Source organism: Prionailurus bengalensis, chromosome C2, assembly GCF_016509475.1.
Source record: "Prionailurus bengalensis isolate Pbe53 chromosome C2, Fcat_Pben_1.1_paternal_pri, whole genome shotgun sequence".
Taxonomy (NCBI): Eukaryota; Metazoa; Chordata; class Mammalia; order Carnivora; family Felidae; genus Prionailurus; species Prionailurus bengalensis.
In genome coordinates this window covers 31,162,451-31,182,579 of record NC_057350.1, presented here as the reverse complement: position 1 = coordinate 31,182,579, position 20,129 = coordinate 31,162,451, and the positions used below count along the sequence as shown (strand labels likewise).

General features: G+C 35.9%; 1 protein-coding gene across 19 annotated transcripts in view; it reads right to left on the bottom strand.

The window, feature by feature from the left end:
* The window catches only part of ROBO2 (roundabout guidance receptor 2), a 1,723,333-nt gene that overhangs the window by 22,794 nt on the left and 1,680,410 nt on the right, over positions 1–20,129 (bottom strand). For all 19 annotated transcript variants that reach the window (XM_043593855.1, XM_043593853.1, XM_043593859.1 and 16 more), the window contains 2 exons: positions 9,770–10,030; positions 4,925–5,130 (listed from right to left, as the gene is read on the bottom strand). In XM_043593855.1, the coding sequence (XP_043449790.1) occupies positions 4,925–5,130; positions 9,770–10,030 (467 nt within the window). The remainder of the gene's footprint in view (positions 1–4,924; positions 5,131–9,769; positions 10,031–20,129) is intronic.

Below are 20,129 nucleotides of genomic sequence, written 5' to 3'. Positions count from 1 at the left end.
AATGTGTAATATACATGAAAGCAAAATAAGCAATTAAAAAATGTCTTCCTTGGGACATACGACACCTGTTAGCTTGCTCCACTCAGGTGAATATGTGACGTTCCCCTTTTATCTGCTAAATCTGAAGTAAACATTTAATTTCTTTTTAAATACATCACAGTCTAAGATAATGATTTCATTATTTTTGGCATCATCTCTGAAATTGTCCTAATACTACAATATTTTCCTTAAGTTTTTGCAACAAAAACAAGGCATCAGGTCACACTTTTAAGTGGCCAATTCTCTAAAAGCTGTGTGGTCGAGTAAGGTGGTAAGGCTGCCAGGTTTTACTGAGTTCAAAATGATCTGGTTTGGGAGTTCCAGTAAAACCTCCAAAGACATAAAATACAGAAAATATAGAGCCGCGATTTCCTTTCAGCCGTGGTATTTATGTGGGGTCCAACAGTTAAGGAAACTTTTATTCATTTCACTTCATGGCTTTCCCTCTTGGTTGTACTTTTGGTGATCAGTGAAGCAGTTAGAATCTTGGCTTCATGCTCAGGACATTTTCCTTCTGTCCTCTCTCACACTGCCTTCTGTTTCTTTTTTCCTGTGGTGGAGTCATTAAATGCAGGAAACACTTACCCTTGACTCCCATCATGGAAGATATAGAAAGAAGTATTAACTCCTCTCCCTACCCTGTTGCCCAGAAATGGTGGATTTGGCATTTAGGAAGACATATAGCAAGCATATTCCTAAAGACTGAAATAATTCCATACGTTTACTTTCTAGCCCAAATCGGTGTGATGTGCTATAATCAAGATAGTTTTAGACTTTATTACTACCGAAGAGATTTAAATTATGCTACAAATAAATCAAAAATGAGATTCCCCACAAAAAGTGCTGATACAGATGATTCTTGTTAGCAAGAGTCACCATAACTGAATATAGAACTAAATGTAAGATAATAAGTAATAAAGGTTACAGCTAAAAATTAATATTTTTTACTCTGATTAAGTGCATGGGGGAAGGATTAATGTTTCCAGAGATAAAATTATATGTTGTATTTGTATGAATATATATTCATATATGTACACACATACACGCATGCATGCAGAAAGGAAGAGACACACAGAAAGACAGAGATAGAGATCTGTATGTTAGGTAATAGACCAAGAGATCATTTTCCTTTTAAATATGTTAAATTCAGAGATTAAAAAAAAAGTTGGTCATATCCAGAGCAAGGATCATGGTCATTTATCTTGAAAGTAAGATACTTATTTTGAAAATTCTTTTGCCACCTATCAGGTGGGTATAACCTTAAAAGATGTTAAACCCCTCTGTGACCCAATTTTCGTATCTGTAAAATAAGAACTAAACTAGGTTTGTGATAGGTAAGGGATTTAATATATGTTAAAACTTTAGGGCAGGGATCAGCAAACTTTTCTATAAAGTGCCGGATACCAAATATTTGAATCTTTGCCGTCTCTTTTCGTTTGTTTCATGTTCTCTTACAATTGTTTAAATATGTAGACAACATTCTTAGCTCATGGAGTCACAACAAAAAATCAGGTCACTGCTTGAAGAGTGCCTTGCACTTACTAAGGGCTATATATGCACAAGATAGTATTCTTGTTGATGGCATTATTATTATTATCATTATCATTATTATCATATTTAAATTCCTAGCCAACAGTTTGGAAGAGACATTTGGTAAGTGTTTGTTGTAGGAATAAATAAATAATATAGTAGACTTGCAAATACATTTTCCACATTACTGTTTTAGAAACTGAATGTTTATTTCTCCCTAAAATTCATGTGTTAAAAGCCCTAACCCCTAATGTTATAGTATTTGGAGGTGGGGTCTTTGGGAGGTAATTAGGTTTAGATGAAGTCGTGAAGGTGGGTTCATCAGACAGAATTAGCAAACTTTTAAAAAAAGACCAGAGAGCTTGCTGTCTCTCTTTGCCTTTTGAGAACACGCGTGGAGATACCTGGTTGTAAGCCAGGAGGAGAAATTCACCAGGAACCAAATCTCCTGGCACCTTGATCTTGGACTTCCCAGCCTCCAGAACTGTGAGAAATAAATGTTTGTTAAGTCACCCAGTCAATGGCATTTTGTTAGAGCAGCCTAACAAGACTAAGACATTGAGATTATGGAATAGGAAACTGCTGATAATTTCCTTTCTTCTTGCTTTTCCATTCATGGACCATTATTTCAAAATTTAAGATGTCTATCACAAATTACTTAGTTGTTTTGAAAATATCTGGAATTTATATAATTATTTCTTTATAAAGATGGGCTCTGCACTTATTCCTTAATGTGATTAAGTGTTGGAATGTTATATATACAAGTAAAATACACACTGGCTTTTTAGCCCATCTCTGTGTTACCACTGGACTATCATTCTGGTTGGATTTAGAGTTTCAGGGAATGGAATATAACTTTTTGTCCCATTTAATAAAAATGGTTCTTAGTTTCATGAAAATGAAAATCTCTACCAAAGAGTTTAGGTGAAAGTAATGACTGAATTCCTCACACCACGTACAAATTTAGAACCCTGAGTAAATTACAGTAGAATCAGAATCCTCTCTGTGGGCACTTACCATCTTAGAAACATAAAAAGCCAATGGCAACAGTGTCTGTTTTTACTGCCCACCTCAATTAAGGCCATTAAACTAGGTTTAAGGGTCTGAAGAAAACATAAACACATTAGAACAATATTCATCAGCATGTTGATTTCTGTAACATTTGGTCCATACATACATTCACCTTAGGGCCATCCCCATGTATGCTTACATGTGCATATATGCGCACACACACACTTACACACTCACATATGCTTACAATCCTATTTACACCCACACACACCTACACACACTCACACAGAGCCCTAAATACACTCACACATGCTGTTATAATCACAAACCCTATCAATATTCTTTCACACACACATCCCACACTCACTCACACTTCCTACACACACACTTTTTAAAGAAAATATATTTACTTTGGATTTATATTTACTTACATTACACTTATACACTAGAAAACAAAACAAATTAAATCTTTGGTCATACCTTGCCCACAAAGTTACTGCAGAGCCAAAAAAAAAAAAAAAAAGGAAAAAAAAGGAGAAGAAAAAAAAGAAAAGAAAAAAGGAAAAAAAGAAAGAAGAGTTTCCTTTGGCTACTTCCTGTAGACTACAACTTCTTTCACTGAGAAGATGCATTATTCATAGGGCAAATTCATCATGTAATACACACCTAAACACCCTGAGGTTTTTATATACAGCAGTAATTAAGCAGTGAATTCAAGTAGGAAAAACAGACTGTTTTCTTAGCAATAAAAGCTTCATTTGGAATGAACAGTATACCAGCTACAAGGAGAAAGGCAGATTGGTTTTAACCATGTTCACATTAGACAGCCTAACAGGTGAGCATGTAAAAGTGCGAAATGGCAATCTTCTGATTTATAGATATATTTATCATCTTTGACATTATAATATTTAATAAAAGGACTACATAGGCTATAGCTGCCCTTTTTTGTGTGCTATTATTGCAATTCTTACTGCATTCCTAATGGAGAGGAGTTCAGTATCATTAGTGAGATATGCAAAAATATGCAGAATTTTACCCTGAAGGAGATTATGTTGGAAATTCAGGCAAGAGGGCTTAACATAATAGTGCACTAATAAGTTAGCTCTCTGCATTCAAAGACTCAAACTTTTGCTTTGCCACCTTCAGTTGGATCTCGATTTCAAATCACGGCAGTATATCTGGAGTTCTTAAATCTTAATTAGCTTGGCAAGCAGACAGCCCCCAGGTACGAAGCAAAACAAAAAAAGTGGGCTCCTGCATCACACATTGTATTATTCAGGAAGGCATAGAGAGGAAACATATAGGTCCTCATCCTTTTCCATCACTGTCCTAAAGAAGTTTCCATCAGTGTTGGCTCAAGTCAGAGTGAAAAATCTTTGCCAGTTGGGAGCATACACATGAATTAAATGGAACCACGGTACACGCCTCCTAGGATGAAGATGATATTATCAAGGTAAATAGAGACATGGGTGATTTTTCTGAGAAGACCCAATGCCTGCAAAAGCAAGATCTACATTTGGGGTAGTTGCGTCTTTATAGTCACCTAAGAGACATTTATGTATGTGTGTCAAAGAATGGATATCTACTGGAATAGAAAGACTAAATTTTTACATTTCTCCAGATTCATTGTGTACACATTAGTATTCAAGTTTTTTCAACAAAATTGGATAAACTTAAATCCCTTCAAATAGGTTGCAGTTCTGGGATCATCTTAGGAGTGTAGCAACTGCAACATTTCACTTAGTGAACAAAGCCAGAGGACGCCAGAGGAGTAAACTGCAAAAATAACTGTATTACTTGGGAGAGGAGCAATTACTGAATCCAACGATATGAAATGCGTAAATGTATGGCTTATCTCGCTATACATTTTCTCCACACAATACCTTGTGCAACCTTAGAGAGGCTCATTCTGAAGACTTGCTTATTTTCATCAGTGAATGATTGTACAGAGTGAAATATCAAGAAGTGTTTTGAGATTGCATTCACTTTGTATGTTGCTCCTGATATACAAAATATATCATTTCTAAAAGTCAAGGTTGTTTTTTTTTTTATGTAATAGACTTGGTTCCCCAGTAGAGTGAACTTTTCTTGAAAGCCCTGGATATAATTGAGTTTTCTTTCATGTCTTTAAGGCTTTTTAAAATTCATGAATTTTCTTATCATTTTTGCAGCAAAGCAAAAGTATTTCCAAATCCTTTTTGAATTTTGTGTTTAATATTAACATATTTAAAATGTTATAGAAATAGCTGGAGTGGAATAAATCTTACATAAGAAAGTGTTTGATTTTTGATGCATTTGAGTGTAATAAATAGGTCAGTTATTCCTATTAAATCAGTTACGTTACCTGTCACAGAGCTGTCTAGATTGTCCATACTGGATCCGGGTGTCTGCTCTAGTGCCCTCAGGGGCCTGGGGATTTCTAAAGCTTCTTCTTCATCATCAGCATCATCATCTGGAACATCTGTTTCCAAATCGGAAATCAAGGCTCCGGACATGTAACCTAATGGTGGAACCGGGGGCTGTGGAGGTTGATTATTGCTTTGAATGTGCCTAGAATTCAAATGGGAGGAAAAAAAGAGGGAATTCATTAACAACCCACAAAATTATAATTAGAATTAAACAGCATGTTACGGCGACTAATTTTTTCTTCTTGCTTTCTATTAACTAATTTTGGAGCTTATGATGGTTTCTCAGAAGAGACAATGGGCTATGTATACATGATTAGTCAAAACCATAACCATATAAACTATTACACTCTTCTATTGGTATTCATGGGGTAATATACAGAGAAAAAATATACAGACCTAGTATTTTTGTGTAAATAAATCATCAAAGGAGAATAGGAATGTTTGCACAAATATTTAAAGTTGTTTTTGTTTTTGTTTTTGTACCATAAGAGTATAATAATTTTGTTTCCAGCTTAGTGTGGAAGTTGCATTCAGCCTGTGTGGAGGCCATATGAAGAAAAGATGTCACATCAAGAGTTAATACCAATAACCCTTCTCCCAACCATGAGCACACACTGCCTGACCTACAAGGCTTTCTTCCTGCAGGCTCCCCCATGAATCAGGCCGCTGGTTGTTTCCACTTTAACACAGTTTAAAGTAGGAATGACTACTTTGTGTTCAGGCTACTTATTTGTGCCTCTGTTTTGCCTACTGAAGTCTAAAACACTTAAAATACATAAAAGGTTCATCTCAGCATTTTCTGTGTTTAGAATATCAGGTGTGCTAAACATACCCTTTGCAATGCATGTGTATCTTCAATCTCAGCCTTGTGAAGTAGACAGAATTCATATTTTCAGCTCTTAGAACCTACCCAATGGATGTTCAAACTTAAGTGACTTGTTTCAAATGGCATGGTTAGCAATATGTAGAGTTGGACCCTAGGTTCAGTTGATTCACTTTGTGACTACTTAAGAATTTCTTCTAGGTGCACCTGGGTGGCTCAGTTGGTTAAGCTTCCGACTTCAGCTCAGGACACGATCTCATGGTTCGTGAGTTCGAGCCCCGCATTGGGTTCTGTGCTGACAGCTTGGAGCCTGGAGCTGCTTCGAATTCTGTGTCTCCCCCTCTCTCTCTCTACCCCTCCCCTGCTTGTGCTCTGTTTCTCAAAAATAAACACTAAGAAAAAAATATTTTCTTCAGAATTATAAAATGTCATTATATATATGTGTAACAAATAAAAATGGCATATATAACATATATATAACAAATAAAAATGACATATATATGTATAACATATATATATAACAAAGAATGACATATATACATATGACATACATATGACATATGTATATATGTCATTCTTATTTGTTACTTGTTAGTTGTTATTTGTTCCTGTCATTAGGGAGTGAATATACCACATATCTTAATACAGTAAATCTTTTTTTTTTGCCTTAATACAAAGTATTTAAAAGATGTTGGCTATTTAAGGCAGATGTATAAGTGTTATGCATTTTCACCCAAATATTTTGAGTTAGAAATACAAGGTTGTTTTTAATACCTGCATTTTGGGGGTGATTATTTCATTTGTCCAGAATTTATTTAACATCCCTCTCCCAAATGCATTCTTGAACTGGCAACCAACTCCAATGTTAGCAACATTATAAATTTTTCAACGGAAAAAAACCCTTAAGATGTTAGTTCCAGAAGCCACCTCAATATCATCAAGTCCACATCTTTAACTTAATGGGTCAGGAATATGAGGTCCCAAGTCATTATCTGACATTCATTATAGCTCATTTATGTAAAAATCAGAAAGTTTCTTAACTACCAATGCAGAATATCTTGAGGGTTGATGATGACATCCTGTAAATGTTGCCTCAAATTCTGTTTGTGAATCAAGAATGGACTGAGTCAAGTCATGAGCAAGAGAATACAAGGTGATATTTACATATATGACTCCTTCTCTAATGGTGTGCACTTTGGTCCTGGAAGGTACCAAATAAACTGACATTCTAGTCTTACATCATTGCTGACACCCCTTGAATGGAACAAATATACATTAATGTGAAAAAACATATTTCTTGAATTCAGCAGAATTAGGAGATAAACTAAAATAGGAAGAGGGTGCAAAACATTTACAAATATCTTCTAGTGACAAGCATGTGCTATGCACTACATGGGTCAATATACACAGAGTCCCTGGAGGTGGAGCCTAGGAATTATTATTTCTTAAACATTACTCCTGTGATGTTGATGTACAGCTCAGATGAGGAGCATATTCCATTCCTGAAGGGTGAGATCCTGTGTGAGTACATAGAGGTTCATAACTTTTACATAGGGAGTCAGCAATGACACTCTGGAAGATTGTTGGACTGAACAGAAACATACTCAGAGAAAGAAACAGGGTTTTCCCTATGGGTACTTGGAGCAGGTAAAGAAGAACTAGTTTGTTCACTCATTTAGCATATATCTGTGCAACACTCACTAAGGGTAGTGCTCTTCTAAGGGTGGAAATACAGCATTGAACAATTTAAGTGAAAACCCAAGCTCTTCTGAATAACAGCTATATTACAGCTAGATACTGTACTTAGTCTCGTATATGAGGAAACTCATTGAATTCTTTTTTTTTAAGATGTTATTTTTAAGTAATCTCTAACATCCAACGTGGGGCTCGAACTCATAACCTCGAGATCAAGAGTCACATGCTCTACTGACTAAGCCAGGAAGAACTCATTTAATTCTCACACAATATGATGTGTAATAAAGAATTTGACCTTGCCCAAAGAAAAGCTAGGCTTTTGTCATGTGCTCCAGGGAGGTAATCTCTAAGTTCTAGAATATCCTACCTGATAGAAGTGTCTTTGTTCACCTGGTAATCTTAGGCTTCTCCAGAGAGTCCAATAATGTGATTTATGGTAGGGGCTTTTAGTCACATGGTATCAGTTTGCCTTCTGGAGGAGCTAGAGACTGAGGTCAGCCATGCAGATAGCTAACAATGTCTATGACAAAGGTTCAAGAAAGACCATGAAGCTCAAGGTTCACGTGAGTTTCCCTGGTTGGTAATACTCCATGCATATTGTCACACGTTGTTGGTGGGAAAGTAATGCTTTCTCCTTTGGGAGAGGGAGACTGGAAACTCTACCTTTGGAACCTTCCCAGACTCTGTCCTGTGCATCTCTTCTCTTGGCTGATTTTAATCTGTATCTTTTCAATACAATAGACCGTAACTTTCAGTATAATGGCATTCAGTGAGTTCTATAGTTCTTTCTAGTGAATTACTGAAACCAAGTGGTCTTAGAGACTATGCTCTTACATTGTATATGAGCTAATTGGTATTATCATCATCATTTTACAAATGGGAGACTGAAGCCCAGAAATGTTAAGTTGCTCAGTGTCATATAGCTTGTAAGTAGTGACAGTGCTACTTGTCCCAACCTCAACTGCCCTCAGTCAAATCCCCGACCAGGCAATCTGGAATATCTGAGGGTGGGGACTACATATCAATATATTTTAAGGTTATCCAGGTGAAATGCAGGTGAATTTGGGAACACCTAAGCTATAATCTGTGTCTTAAATTACTGAAGTACATGGCCACATTAAACTGAAGGAAATCCTCTGGCTCTTAAAGCAGTCGGCTTCAACTTAAATAGTGGTATTTTATGAAGCAGCCTGATGCAAAATAATACTGTTTAACAGATTTGCTTTGACCTTTGAAAACACATCTGATGATTGAGAAAAAAATGTTTAAAAACCTCTGGTTCTAAGAAAAGATCCTATGCTCATAAGAAGCTTTAAATAATACTCTTGGTTTTAGTATCTCTTTGTACATTTTGCTGTATTTTTAAAATAAATAGTTCATCAACACTGAGAATGAGATATATCTCATTATCAACTATCCCAGTAACTAAGAGTGTCAAAAAAAAGCAAATACTATTTCATAAAAATTTAACTTCAAGTACATCGTGGAAATCAACAGAAGATAATCAGAGGTATGTCACTGAGATTTCATTTTCAAGAGTCAGACTTATATGTCACTATTTGAGAGAAGAGAGCGCACATAAAAAACAAAACAAAACAAACAAAAAAAATGACCGTACAAAATTGTGAGAGCCGGTCCCACTCATATTTTTTCCATGCTTACACAGGATATCTAAGTAGATTGCCATCAATACCTAAGGAAAGGTTATGGGTTGATTAGAAAAAAGGAATTTGGTTATTCTAGGTTTTATTTTTTAATGCACTTACTGTTACTAATATTGCTGTTTTTTCTTCCTGTCTCATTTTATTCAGCCCAAGGATCTTTGAATAACTGACCATATGTGATTTGTAGAAGCTTACATTTACATATTCATGACCACATACAGAATTAATCACAGGCACTTTGAACAATCCAAAAGGAGCCTTATATTGTAGCACTGGAAGTGAGTTCAAGGATAAGCTAATCGAAGCTAAACTGTAAATCAGAAAAGATTCTGGTGTAGCCAAAAGCACTTTAGCATGCAATTCAGCAGATCTGAATTCTTGCTCCGGGTCATTTCTTAACCAGTTATATGACTTTGATCCAGTTATTTAACATTTTCTTGGTCAATTTCTTTATGCAGATGATAGAGGAACTGCAAAGAAGCATTTCTAACCTCAGCTGTATAGTTATATGAGAACTCCTTATGAATTTCTTGCAAAAGAACATCTCCTCTGTCCCTGTGCTGAAGGCATGGGTCTCCTGACCTAACAAGAATACATACCATGTTTGCTTTGCTATATCAAACTGATAGGCTCTGGTCAGCTCGTCCAGGTGAGCTTGCAGCATGGGCTGCATCTCTTCCCGTGGGGATGGAGTGAGGGTTGCAGTGGACTGCTGTCCAAAGGAAATAGCAGGCGAAGAAGCCACGCCTCGGACTGGAGGTGTCGGGACACGATCATCATCTTCTTCCAGTTCATCTTCCATACCCTGGTGTAAGTATGTTTGCACGGGTAATGGAGGACACCAGCTATCGCTGTCATAACTGAAATCAAGTGAGAAAATATAAACTCTATCAACACACACATCCATACACACATACACACAATCATACTGGCAATAAAAAAACAACCACCATGGGAACAACAGCACCTAAAATGTTCTCTCGGTTTATTTTGTCCTGATTTCAGTTTGTTGGTGGGACCACGGTAAATCACCTGGCTGTTATCTTAATTTCTACTCACAATTACTACTGCTATCTCAATATCTCAATCTATTCTTACAAGATCTTATTAGCTAATTGTTACCCCACAGTTACAAAAGGCAATAACTTCCTAACAAACTTACTCATGTGGAAAAGCCAAATTGCTAATTACAGACAATTAATGAATTAGTTTAGTGCCTTAGTGCTTGTAGATTTAACTACTTTCTTCTCCTGTTCATCCCTGTGTATGCCAATATGGATCATCAAAGAAGTGTCTGAGAATTTTACTTTTATTCTAGATCTATGCCAACCTTTCAGTCTATATGACACGTCAGTCTTTAAGACTTTGTGCTACGAAATGGATTCAATGGCCCTTTGATGCTCCTGATTCTCTAACTTCCTCAGTAAAAACTCATGCTTGCCTGTATCTATAAAACAGACGTTCAAAAGCTAGCCTGAAGAAATACATATTAAAAAGAAAAATAACAACTTCTAAGGAGAGTATTTTTTTAGGGACTCTGGTAAGGGAATATAGAAAATTAGCCCAAACAGTTTTCATTGTGACACAACATCAGTGGCATTTCTATTTGCACCTTCTCCATATACTATCATTTTCATAAATCAGAAAGATCCCAGTATGCTTTAAAAAGGAGACTTAAGAATGGGATAAACAATATTATTGAATAAAATATGTATTGAATGTAATACTATTGAATGTCCTATAAGTTCCACTTCTACTGAATCTTTCTCCAATACTTCACCTCTACTTTCATAATCACAGATCAGAATCCTTCTGATGTGAACTAGCTCATTAACTTGCTTTCCTAGTCTCTTGGGATTTCATCTCTGTCTCTTCTATTCTATCTTCCATGCAGACAATGGGATTATATTTCTAAAATCCTCATTCACATTACACCTAGGCTTTGAATTATTCAGTGATTATCACTATTATATAAAAAAAGTTCAAATTCAATAGCAGGGACTAAAAAAAAAAAAAACCTTTCCCATCTGATCAACCTACCTTTCTTTTTTTAATTTTTTTTTCCAACGTTTATTTATTTTTGGGACAGAGAGAGACAGAGCATGAACGGGGGAGGGGCAGAGAGAGAGTGAGACACAGAATCGGAAACAGGCTCCAGGCTCCGAGCCATCAGCCCAGAGCCTGACCCGGGGCTCGAACTCACGGAGTGCGAGATCGTGACGTGGCTGAAGTCGGACGCTTAACCGACTACGCCACCCAGGCGCCCCAACTTTTTTCTATTTCCCCAACATCAGCCTACTGTATATTTTTTTCTAAACTCTGGGCCTGTATATGACTATTCTCGAATCATCTGCCTGTGAGTTCCAGGTCTTCCTTCGGGTTCAGTTCAAATGTTGTCACTTTTATGAGGTATTCTCTGCCTCTGCCATATGTAATTGATTGCAACTCCAAAATACTTACATTGTGGTACTCCCCATATTATATTGGGATTACTTGTTTCATGTCTATTTTCTCCTACTATTCTATGAGCTCTTTAAACTTAGAGCTCCATCATTTTCAACTTTGCATTTCTAGCACCTGATACAGTATCTACCATATAGAAGTTTCATTAAAGAAACTAAAAATAGATGACTATTACAAGTGTATATATGTAGTCTTGACCTCCCTAACAAATCCTAACTCGTAAATGTCTAGATGATTCTCGAATATTTGTACTCAGGTGTCTTCATGTACCTTTTTAAAGCTGAATTTATTAAAAAAAAAACTACACATGGATGTTTCTAGCAGCTTTATTCATAATTGTCAAAACTTAGAAGCAATCAAAATCTCCTTCAGTAGGTGAATGGATAAATAAACTGTGACAAAGTTCATCCATAGGCCAAATTTGAAAATTTTCCAAATAATGGAATATTATTCAGTGTCAAAAAGAAGTGAACTATCAAGCCATGAAAAGAATTAATGGAAAATTATATACACATTACTAAGTGAAGGAAGCCAATCAGAAAAGGCTATGTACTGTATAATTCCAAGTATATGACATTTTGGAAAAGGCAAGATTATGGAGACAGTGAAAAGATCAGAGGTTGCCAGAAGTTAAGGGAAGGGAGGGATGAATAGGTGGAGGATGGAGGATTTTTATGACAATGAAACTGCTCTCTATGATATGATAACGGTAGATGCATCTCAGTGTACATTTGTCCAAGCACACAGAATATACAACTCTAATAATGAATCCTAATGTAAACCATGGACATTGGGTGATACTGATATATCAATGTAGGTTCATCAATTTAACCGTGTATCACTTTAGTGGGAAACATGGATAGTGACTGAGGTTATGCATCTCTGGGGGTAGGGGGTATAGGGGAAATCTCTGTACTTTTTGCTCAGTTTTGTAGTTAACCTAAATCTGATCTGACAAAGTCTATTTAAAAAATCCTTGAATCGATAATCCATGTACTTGATAATCATGTGCTAGGTAACTGCATCTACTTACAGAGCATGCAATCTGGTGGGGCAGACTGATACTAAGCAAATAATCAACAATGCCAAGTACTATAGAAACAGGGAGGAGGGAGAGTGAAACTAGTTTTGGAGTAGGACAAGGCTATGCTGACCACAGGAAAAGGGGATATTCTAAGTAACACATATGGTGGCCCAGAGAAAGAGAAAAGATAACAATATTTGAAGAACTCACATAGTTCCCTAACTGGTAACAGCTGGAAAATAAAGGGAGTTGCCCAGAGATGCGGCAGGAGAGGTGAGGATGTGCCAGATCATGCAGGGCCTCACCAGTCCTGAGAAGGACTGTAGGTGATGGATAGTTATAGTGAGAGGTTTTTTACCGGGAATAATATCAGCTTTAGCTGCCAATTTTCCTCTTTTGTTGAGGCTACCTCAATAATCTACCTCAGTGAGTTGTAAACTGAAGACCTTGTTTGGACGCCCTGTTACACTCTGATAGGAATATCCCTTCAAAATATTGTTTATATTGTAGTATAAGCAGGCACACTTAAATATGTTACAGACAACAATGTTTGTTTTGTATTAGGAAATTCCACTGGTTAAATTTGTATTCCCATCTATTGACTAGGTAAGTACTTCTCTGACCTGAAAAAAATACATTGCTCCAAAATGATGCCATTTTGATCTGTTTTATATGTTGGAGATCAGAGTTAGATTTCATTGAAAAAAAAGGTCCTTTTGTGTACAAAGTTTGCAACCCAAGGCCCCAGCTGGATTCAGTGCTTCCAGTTTTTCCCATCACGCCACTTACAAATTGGTCTATGAAATCATGAGAATTGTTTGAATAAAAAATTAATTTCTGTTCATTCTATTCTGTCCATTATATATGTCTAAGCCTCAGTCTTTTTAGATGGGTTTTCCAGTTTCTCAATGAGAATCTCCTACTCAAAATAAATTGGTTTCCTTCTTTTCCTATTCCTTCTACCTCTCTTTCTCCTCCTCCTCCTTATTATTATTTTTTTAAATATACTTTTCCATTCTGATCTATTAAAGAATTCAACTTATTTTGAATAAGCTGAACTCCTCCAATTTCATCTACCTTAATCTTACGGATCCTTCAAGCCACAGGCTATATCCCATATTTTTATAAAGATTGCCCTGATAAGGCCAACTAGCACTGATATATTACTCTTCTGAACTTGAACTGACATTTTTGCACATTTACTTGGAAATTGATTATGCACAATGTTATGCCATTTCCAACATTGGTTTATTTAACTATTGTCTAATTTATTTTAGAATTTAACCTTGCACATGTCGATAGTGTCTTTTCCTCAAGTGGATTTATGCTACATTAAAATTATGGCATTGAATTACTTGTTTGGCCACACCTGCCATAATACTTTAAAAATAGTAGATGATAAGCCTATTTATTGATTTGAAATGAAAACACATAAATTGATTCATTAATAAAAATACTCATGATGTTCAATGACATGGATAGAGGTACAGAGTATAATGCAAGTGTAATGAAGTAAGTCAGTCAGAGGAAGATAAATGCCATATGATTTCACTCATATGTGGAATTCAAGAAACAAAACAAATGAGCAAAGGGGAGAAAAAAAGGAGAGAAAGAGACAAACCAAGAAACACTCTTAGTTGTAGAGAACAAACTGATGGTTACCAGAGGGGAGGTGCATGGGGATATGGGTGAAATAGATGATGTAGATTAAGGCGTGCACTTGTGATGAGCACTAGGTGTTGAATGGAATTGTTGAGTCAGTATATTGTACATCTGAAACTAAAATTACATTATATGTTAATTATATTTAAATTAAAAAAACAGGATGTTTAGGTTTCTTTTATTAACTTAATTTTTGACTTTAAATGGTATATTATAAAGTCAAACAAAAATATATATAAGAATCCTAAAAAAAAAAAGGACAAAAATGAAACACCTGCCCATTTTCAAATATGAAATGTGAATGCTATTATACTTCATCCATAGTTATAATTAAATTTACTCCAGGGGCGCCTGGGTGGCTCAGTCGGTTGAGTTACGACTTCAGCTCAGGTCATGATCTCACAGTCTGTGAGTTCAAGCCCCGAGTTGGGCTCTGTGCTGACAGCTCAGAGCCTGGAGCCTGCTTCAGATTCTGTGTCTACCTCTCTCTCTGCCCCTCCCCTGCTCATGCTCTGTCTCTGTCTCTCTCTCTCAAAAATAAACATTAAAAAAAATTTTACTCCATAAAATATCACATTTTTTTTTGTTCTGTAAGTTAGAGCATGTATTTCCTTTGTTTACTTTGGCTTATTGCAAGGGATTTCCTACATTTGAATAAATAAAGAACATGTTTATATATTCAATCTTTAATTATTCTCTAAAATTCCCCTACTTCATAAGTAGTAAACTATCCTTGCTTCTAATAATCTAAAGAGAACATACATGAGAATGAAAATATGTAGACAGCATAAGAGAAACAAGAAATAATGTTGTATGTATCATATGTTAAGTTTACATAGAAAAAAATTGTAATTAGTTGCACTCAACTCATTTTTTTGTTATTCAAATACCATCAGGCAAAAGACAGCCAAACCAAAAATTATACAAACACATTGCATAATGTATTAAATGACTAAAAAATTTTCCAGTAGCTCTTCTTAAATAGAATGGGTGCTTATCATCACTTTCTCTGTGTCTTTTCTACAAAGGTAATCTAGAACGGGAGAGAGCAAACTCCACCAATGCAAAACATGGGATTCATCTCAGAGGTTTGAGCAAGAAGACAAAAATAGAGAGATGAGGATAAAAGGAAGACTGGGAGAAGGATGTGGCAGAAGAGATGAAAGAAATTTGGGACACAGAGCACATGATGCAGCCGGGAGGGCTTTTCACCATCTCTGAGGTATCTGTATTTTAATCCATTCCAGAGCAACAAATGCTAGGTTTCAGACTATTTCTGAAGGGCAAGGAAGTAACATAAGATTCTATAAAGGTTATCAAAAGTGTAGCTTTGTTTTTAGTATTTTCTTCACATTTACAGATATATATCTTATTTGAGTGATGGAATTTCAACTTTTTCTAGCAGTAGCATAAAGAAGACTGTGAAAATGCTCCTGATGCCAAACTAATGGTCTTTTGGGCCAACCATTCCTAGAAAAGATTTGTTTTGTTTTGTTTTTTGTTTGTATGTTTGGTTTTTTACTTATTGTCAGTGAAGTAAGAGGCATCAAATTATCTGTCTTGCCTGGGAAATAATGAGAAAGATGACAACAAATCAATGTTGCATGTGAACTAACTAGTTAAAGGCCAGATACAAATACCGAATTACTAATAAAAATACAATACAGTTCAACACCCGCAAAAGCTTGCCAATCTCTAATTGTAGCTACAAAGAAAAGCATCAGATTTCTATTGAATCCTTACTGAATTCTTCCTGGCATCATATGAATGCATTAAAAATACATTATATTTATGGCTAAGGGTGAATATATCATGATACATTTTTATCAAGCCGAGAGGGGTATATTGATGACAGAACATTTACCAGTTTTGTTATCAGACTCCCTATATGACATCCAACTCTCCACAATTGGCCTTAAGACACCTCTTCAGATTATCTCCTACTATGAATATTTCAAACTCAACAAATCTCATACCAGTTGCTGAAGGATACACACAAGCAATTAGAATGCAATGTGATGTAGGACTGACTACAATAGAGGAGGAAGCTTAAGGAATAAGAAAATTAAGGAAAGGCAAGTAACCTTAACTAGAGTAGGATGGGGTTTTGAAGGAAGAGTGGGAAGTACTGAAGGAAAACTAATGGGGCTATTCATTTTCATTCTCATCTTTTATTTCTATATTTTTCCCCTTTGGCTACAGAAAATTCTCTCCATCTGCACAGCAAATGGTGACATTAATAACATTTAGTTGTAATCGTTTGTTAACAGTTTATTCTGGAATCTAGGCTACTTTAAGTTAGGGACCACTTCTCGTTATCTTTGCTCCTTTTGCTTCAGAAAGCTCAGAGCTGGCATCCAGCAACCACCTAACTCTGGGTACAATTATTTGTGAATAAATGATTCAAGATTCACCTCAACACTGAACTATCAGATTGCTCCTACTTTACCTGGTATACTTGGTTATCCTTTCCTGAATGCAAATTATTATTTTGTATACATTGCTCATCTAGGGCTTATCATGCAAAATAGTGTGTGTGTGTGTGTGTGTGTGTGTGTGTGTGTGTTTTCTGTTATCCACCTACCACTCCTGTGACTCCCTAGATCAGAGATGAGATCTTCCTGAATAACTGTGTGTTTGTTTCTTTCATTTCTGTTGCGTTTCTTCCTGGCACTGGGCTTAGCACTTGTTATGTACTTGAAAAAAAATGTGTGTTGAATAAGTTCTCAATTATGATATATTAAAAACAACAAAAATAAAAACTATGTATCTCCATAAGAAGTAGAGTTGCAGAATTCTTTTTTTTTAATTTTTTTTTAACATTTATTTATTTTTGAGACAGAGACAGAGCATGAACAGGGGAGGGTCAAAGAAAGAGGGAGACACAGAATCCGAAACAGGCTCCAGGCTCCGAGCTGTCAGCACAGAGCCCGATGCGGGGCTCGAACCCACGGACCGTGAGATCATGACCTGACACGAAGTCGGACGCTTAACCGACTGAGCCACCCAGGCGCCCCAAGAATTCTTGATTGTTAAAATAAAAATTATTAAAAACCAAGAGGTGACATCTACACTTTTTGTTGTTTGTGTTTCAAGAAAATGTTGGGGCACCTCGATGGCTTAATCAGTTAAGCATCTGACTATGATCTCAACTCAGCTCATGATCTTACAGTTGGTGCAATCAATCCCCACATCAGTCTCTGTGCTGATAGCACAAAGCCGGCTTGGGATTCTTTCTCTCTCTCTGCCCTTCCACCACTGGTTCTCTCTCTGTCTCTCTCTCTCAAAATAAATAAAAACACCTAAGAAAATAAAAACTCTTAAACCTATATGAATTTCAAAATAAGCCCTAAAAAATTCTATAGAAGAACTCATCTGTAAAATGTTCAATGTTAATATCATGAATAGCAGATTATAAAATAATCTAGGAAGTCTTTAAAAATCTTTCCTTTTCAATATTAGAAAACAAAAAAAGTATAAATAGTATATCAAGAAATGGGCAAAGTCATCACTAATCTACTAATTTTAATTTACTCTTGTCATATTGATTTTAAATATGTGTTGTCATCACCAACAATTGAAAGAACTTTGAAATATTAACCTTTGAAAAATTAAGTCCAGGGAATTAGAAAATTGAATTCTGCTGTCAGTTTACTGACAGATTAGACTTTATTGTTAAGAGTGATAATTTTTTTTTTAATTTTTTTTTCAACGTTTATTTATTTTTGGGACAGAGAGAGACAGAGCATGAATGGGGGAGGGGCAGAGAGAGAGGGAGACACAGAATTGGAAACAGGCTCCAGGCTCTGAGCCATCAGCCCAGAGCCCGACGCGGGGCTCAAACTCACGGACCGCGAGATCGTGACCTGGCTGAAGTCGGACGCCTAACCGACTGCGCCACCCAGGCGCCCCAAGAGTGATAATTTTTATTTTAGGAAATACTAGGTACTTAACACAAATAACTCAAAGGTTCTTGAAAACCAAACTATAAGCTACAAAGACTTTTGAGTAGATATAATCAAAATATATATTTCTTTACCTATGTAAAGTATCCAATGGATTTTTAGAAATCTTTTACAAAAATGGGGTGCCTGGGTGGCTTAGTCGGTTAAGTGTCCAACTTCGGCTCAGGTCACAATCTCATGTTCGAGAGTTTGAGCCCCGTGTCGGGAGCTGTGCTGACAGTTTGGAGGCTGGAGCCTGCCTCGGATTCTGTGTCTCCCTCTCTCTCTGCCCCTTCCCTGCTTGCACTATTTCTTTCGCGCACTCTCAAAAATATATAAACATTTAAAAAATTTTTTTAAGAATTTTTACAAAAAAAATGATTTTATAATATCATACATCCTGACTAAATATTAAAATAATTTGGGTAGGAATGCCTATATATTTTATAGCTTGATGTTCAGAAAATAATTTATATCAAAAAATAAAAGTCTTTGGCAATATGTAATAATTCATTCACCAAATGAATATTTCTAATTCTACTGCTGGGCAGTAAAATCAAGTGAGACATTTAGCATTTATTTGGAACAGATAGTTTTATTTCAATGGGTAATAGCTATCATAGTCTATTTTTAAGTGGACTTAGTGGGAAAAGAAAAAAAAAGATTTCAAATTACCTACAATATTCATGTGATCTGAGTTCAAAATTTTATGTTTATACATGTTTGTCAGTACTATTTACTCTTCCCAATTCACAAATTCTATTTTCCCATTTCCTGAATAGAGCCTTTAAAATGAAGATTCCTGAGTCCTGGATAATCTCTTCTTGGGGAAAGTACATCTTTTTTTTTTTTTCTTTGACAGGCTCCTGTGACCTGGGCACATTTACATTATTGATATGTATTGCATAAGATCGTGTGCAAAATTTAACTTTTTAAAAAGTCAGAGAAAATTTATTTCCTATTTTGAATGTGAACTTTTTAAAAATGTAAAATAATAATTATATGTATATAAATGGGAATTATAATCCTACAGAAGCAAGTAAAGCCCTTTTTGAGGAAGAGAAAGATGTAGAGAATAAAATATAGAGAAGTATGTATATGAATACATAAGTGTGTTTGTGTGTGTGTGTGTGTGTACATGCATATCTACCTACATCTCTGTGTATAAAGTATATATATTTATATATATGTAGTATATATGTATTATTCAATCAAGAAAAGGTAAATGAGGTATTTTGAAGGAAGCAAATGCTGTGACATAGAATGTTCCAATTAAGAAAATTAATTTGGAGATATCTAAGATAGCAATCTGGAGTTATCTAAGATAGCACTTATTTAAAAAGAAAAGGACAGGGCACCTGGGTGGCTTAGTCAGTTACGTGTCTGACTCTGGATTTTTGCTCAGGTCATGATCTTATGGTTCCTGAGTTCAAGCCCCACATCAGTCTCTGTGCAGGCAGCACAGAGCCTGCTTGGGATTCTCTCTCTCTCTCTCTCTCTCTCTCTCTCTCTCTGCCTGCTTGGGATTCTCTCTCTCTCTCTCTCTCTCTCTCTCTCTCTAGCTCACCCCCCACTTGTGTGCTCTTTCTCTAGCTCTCTCAAAATGAATACATAAACTTTAAAAAAAAGATTAAAAAAGAAAGAAAGAAAAGGAGGACATCTAAGGTGTCTCAATCAGTTAAGCATCCAACTCTTGATTTGAGCTGGATTTCAACTCTTGATCTCATGATTCATTAGGTTGAGCCCCACCTCAAGCTCTGCTAAAGATTCTCTCTCTCTCTCTCTCTCTCTCTCTCTCTCTCTTTCTGGAGGAAGTGTATGAGAAGACTAGGAATTGTGAAACTAGAGCATCTGTTTCAAAGGCAT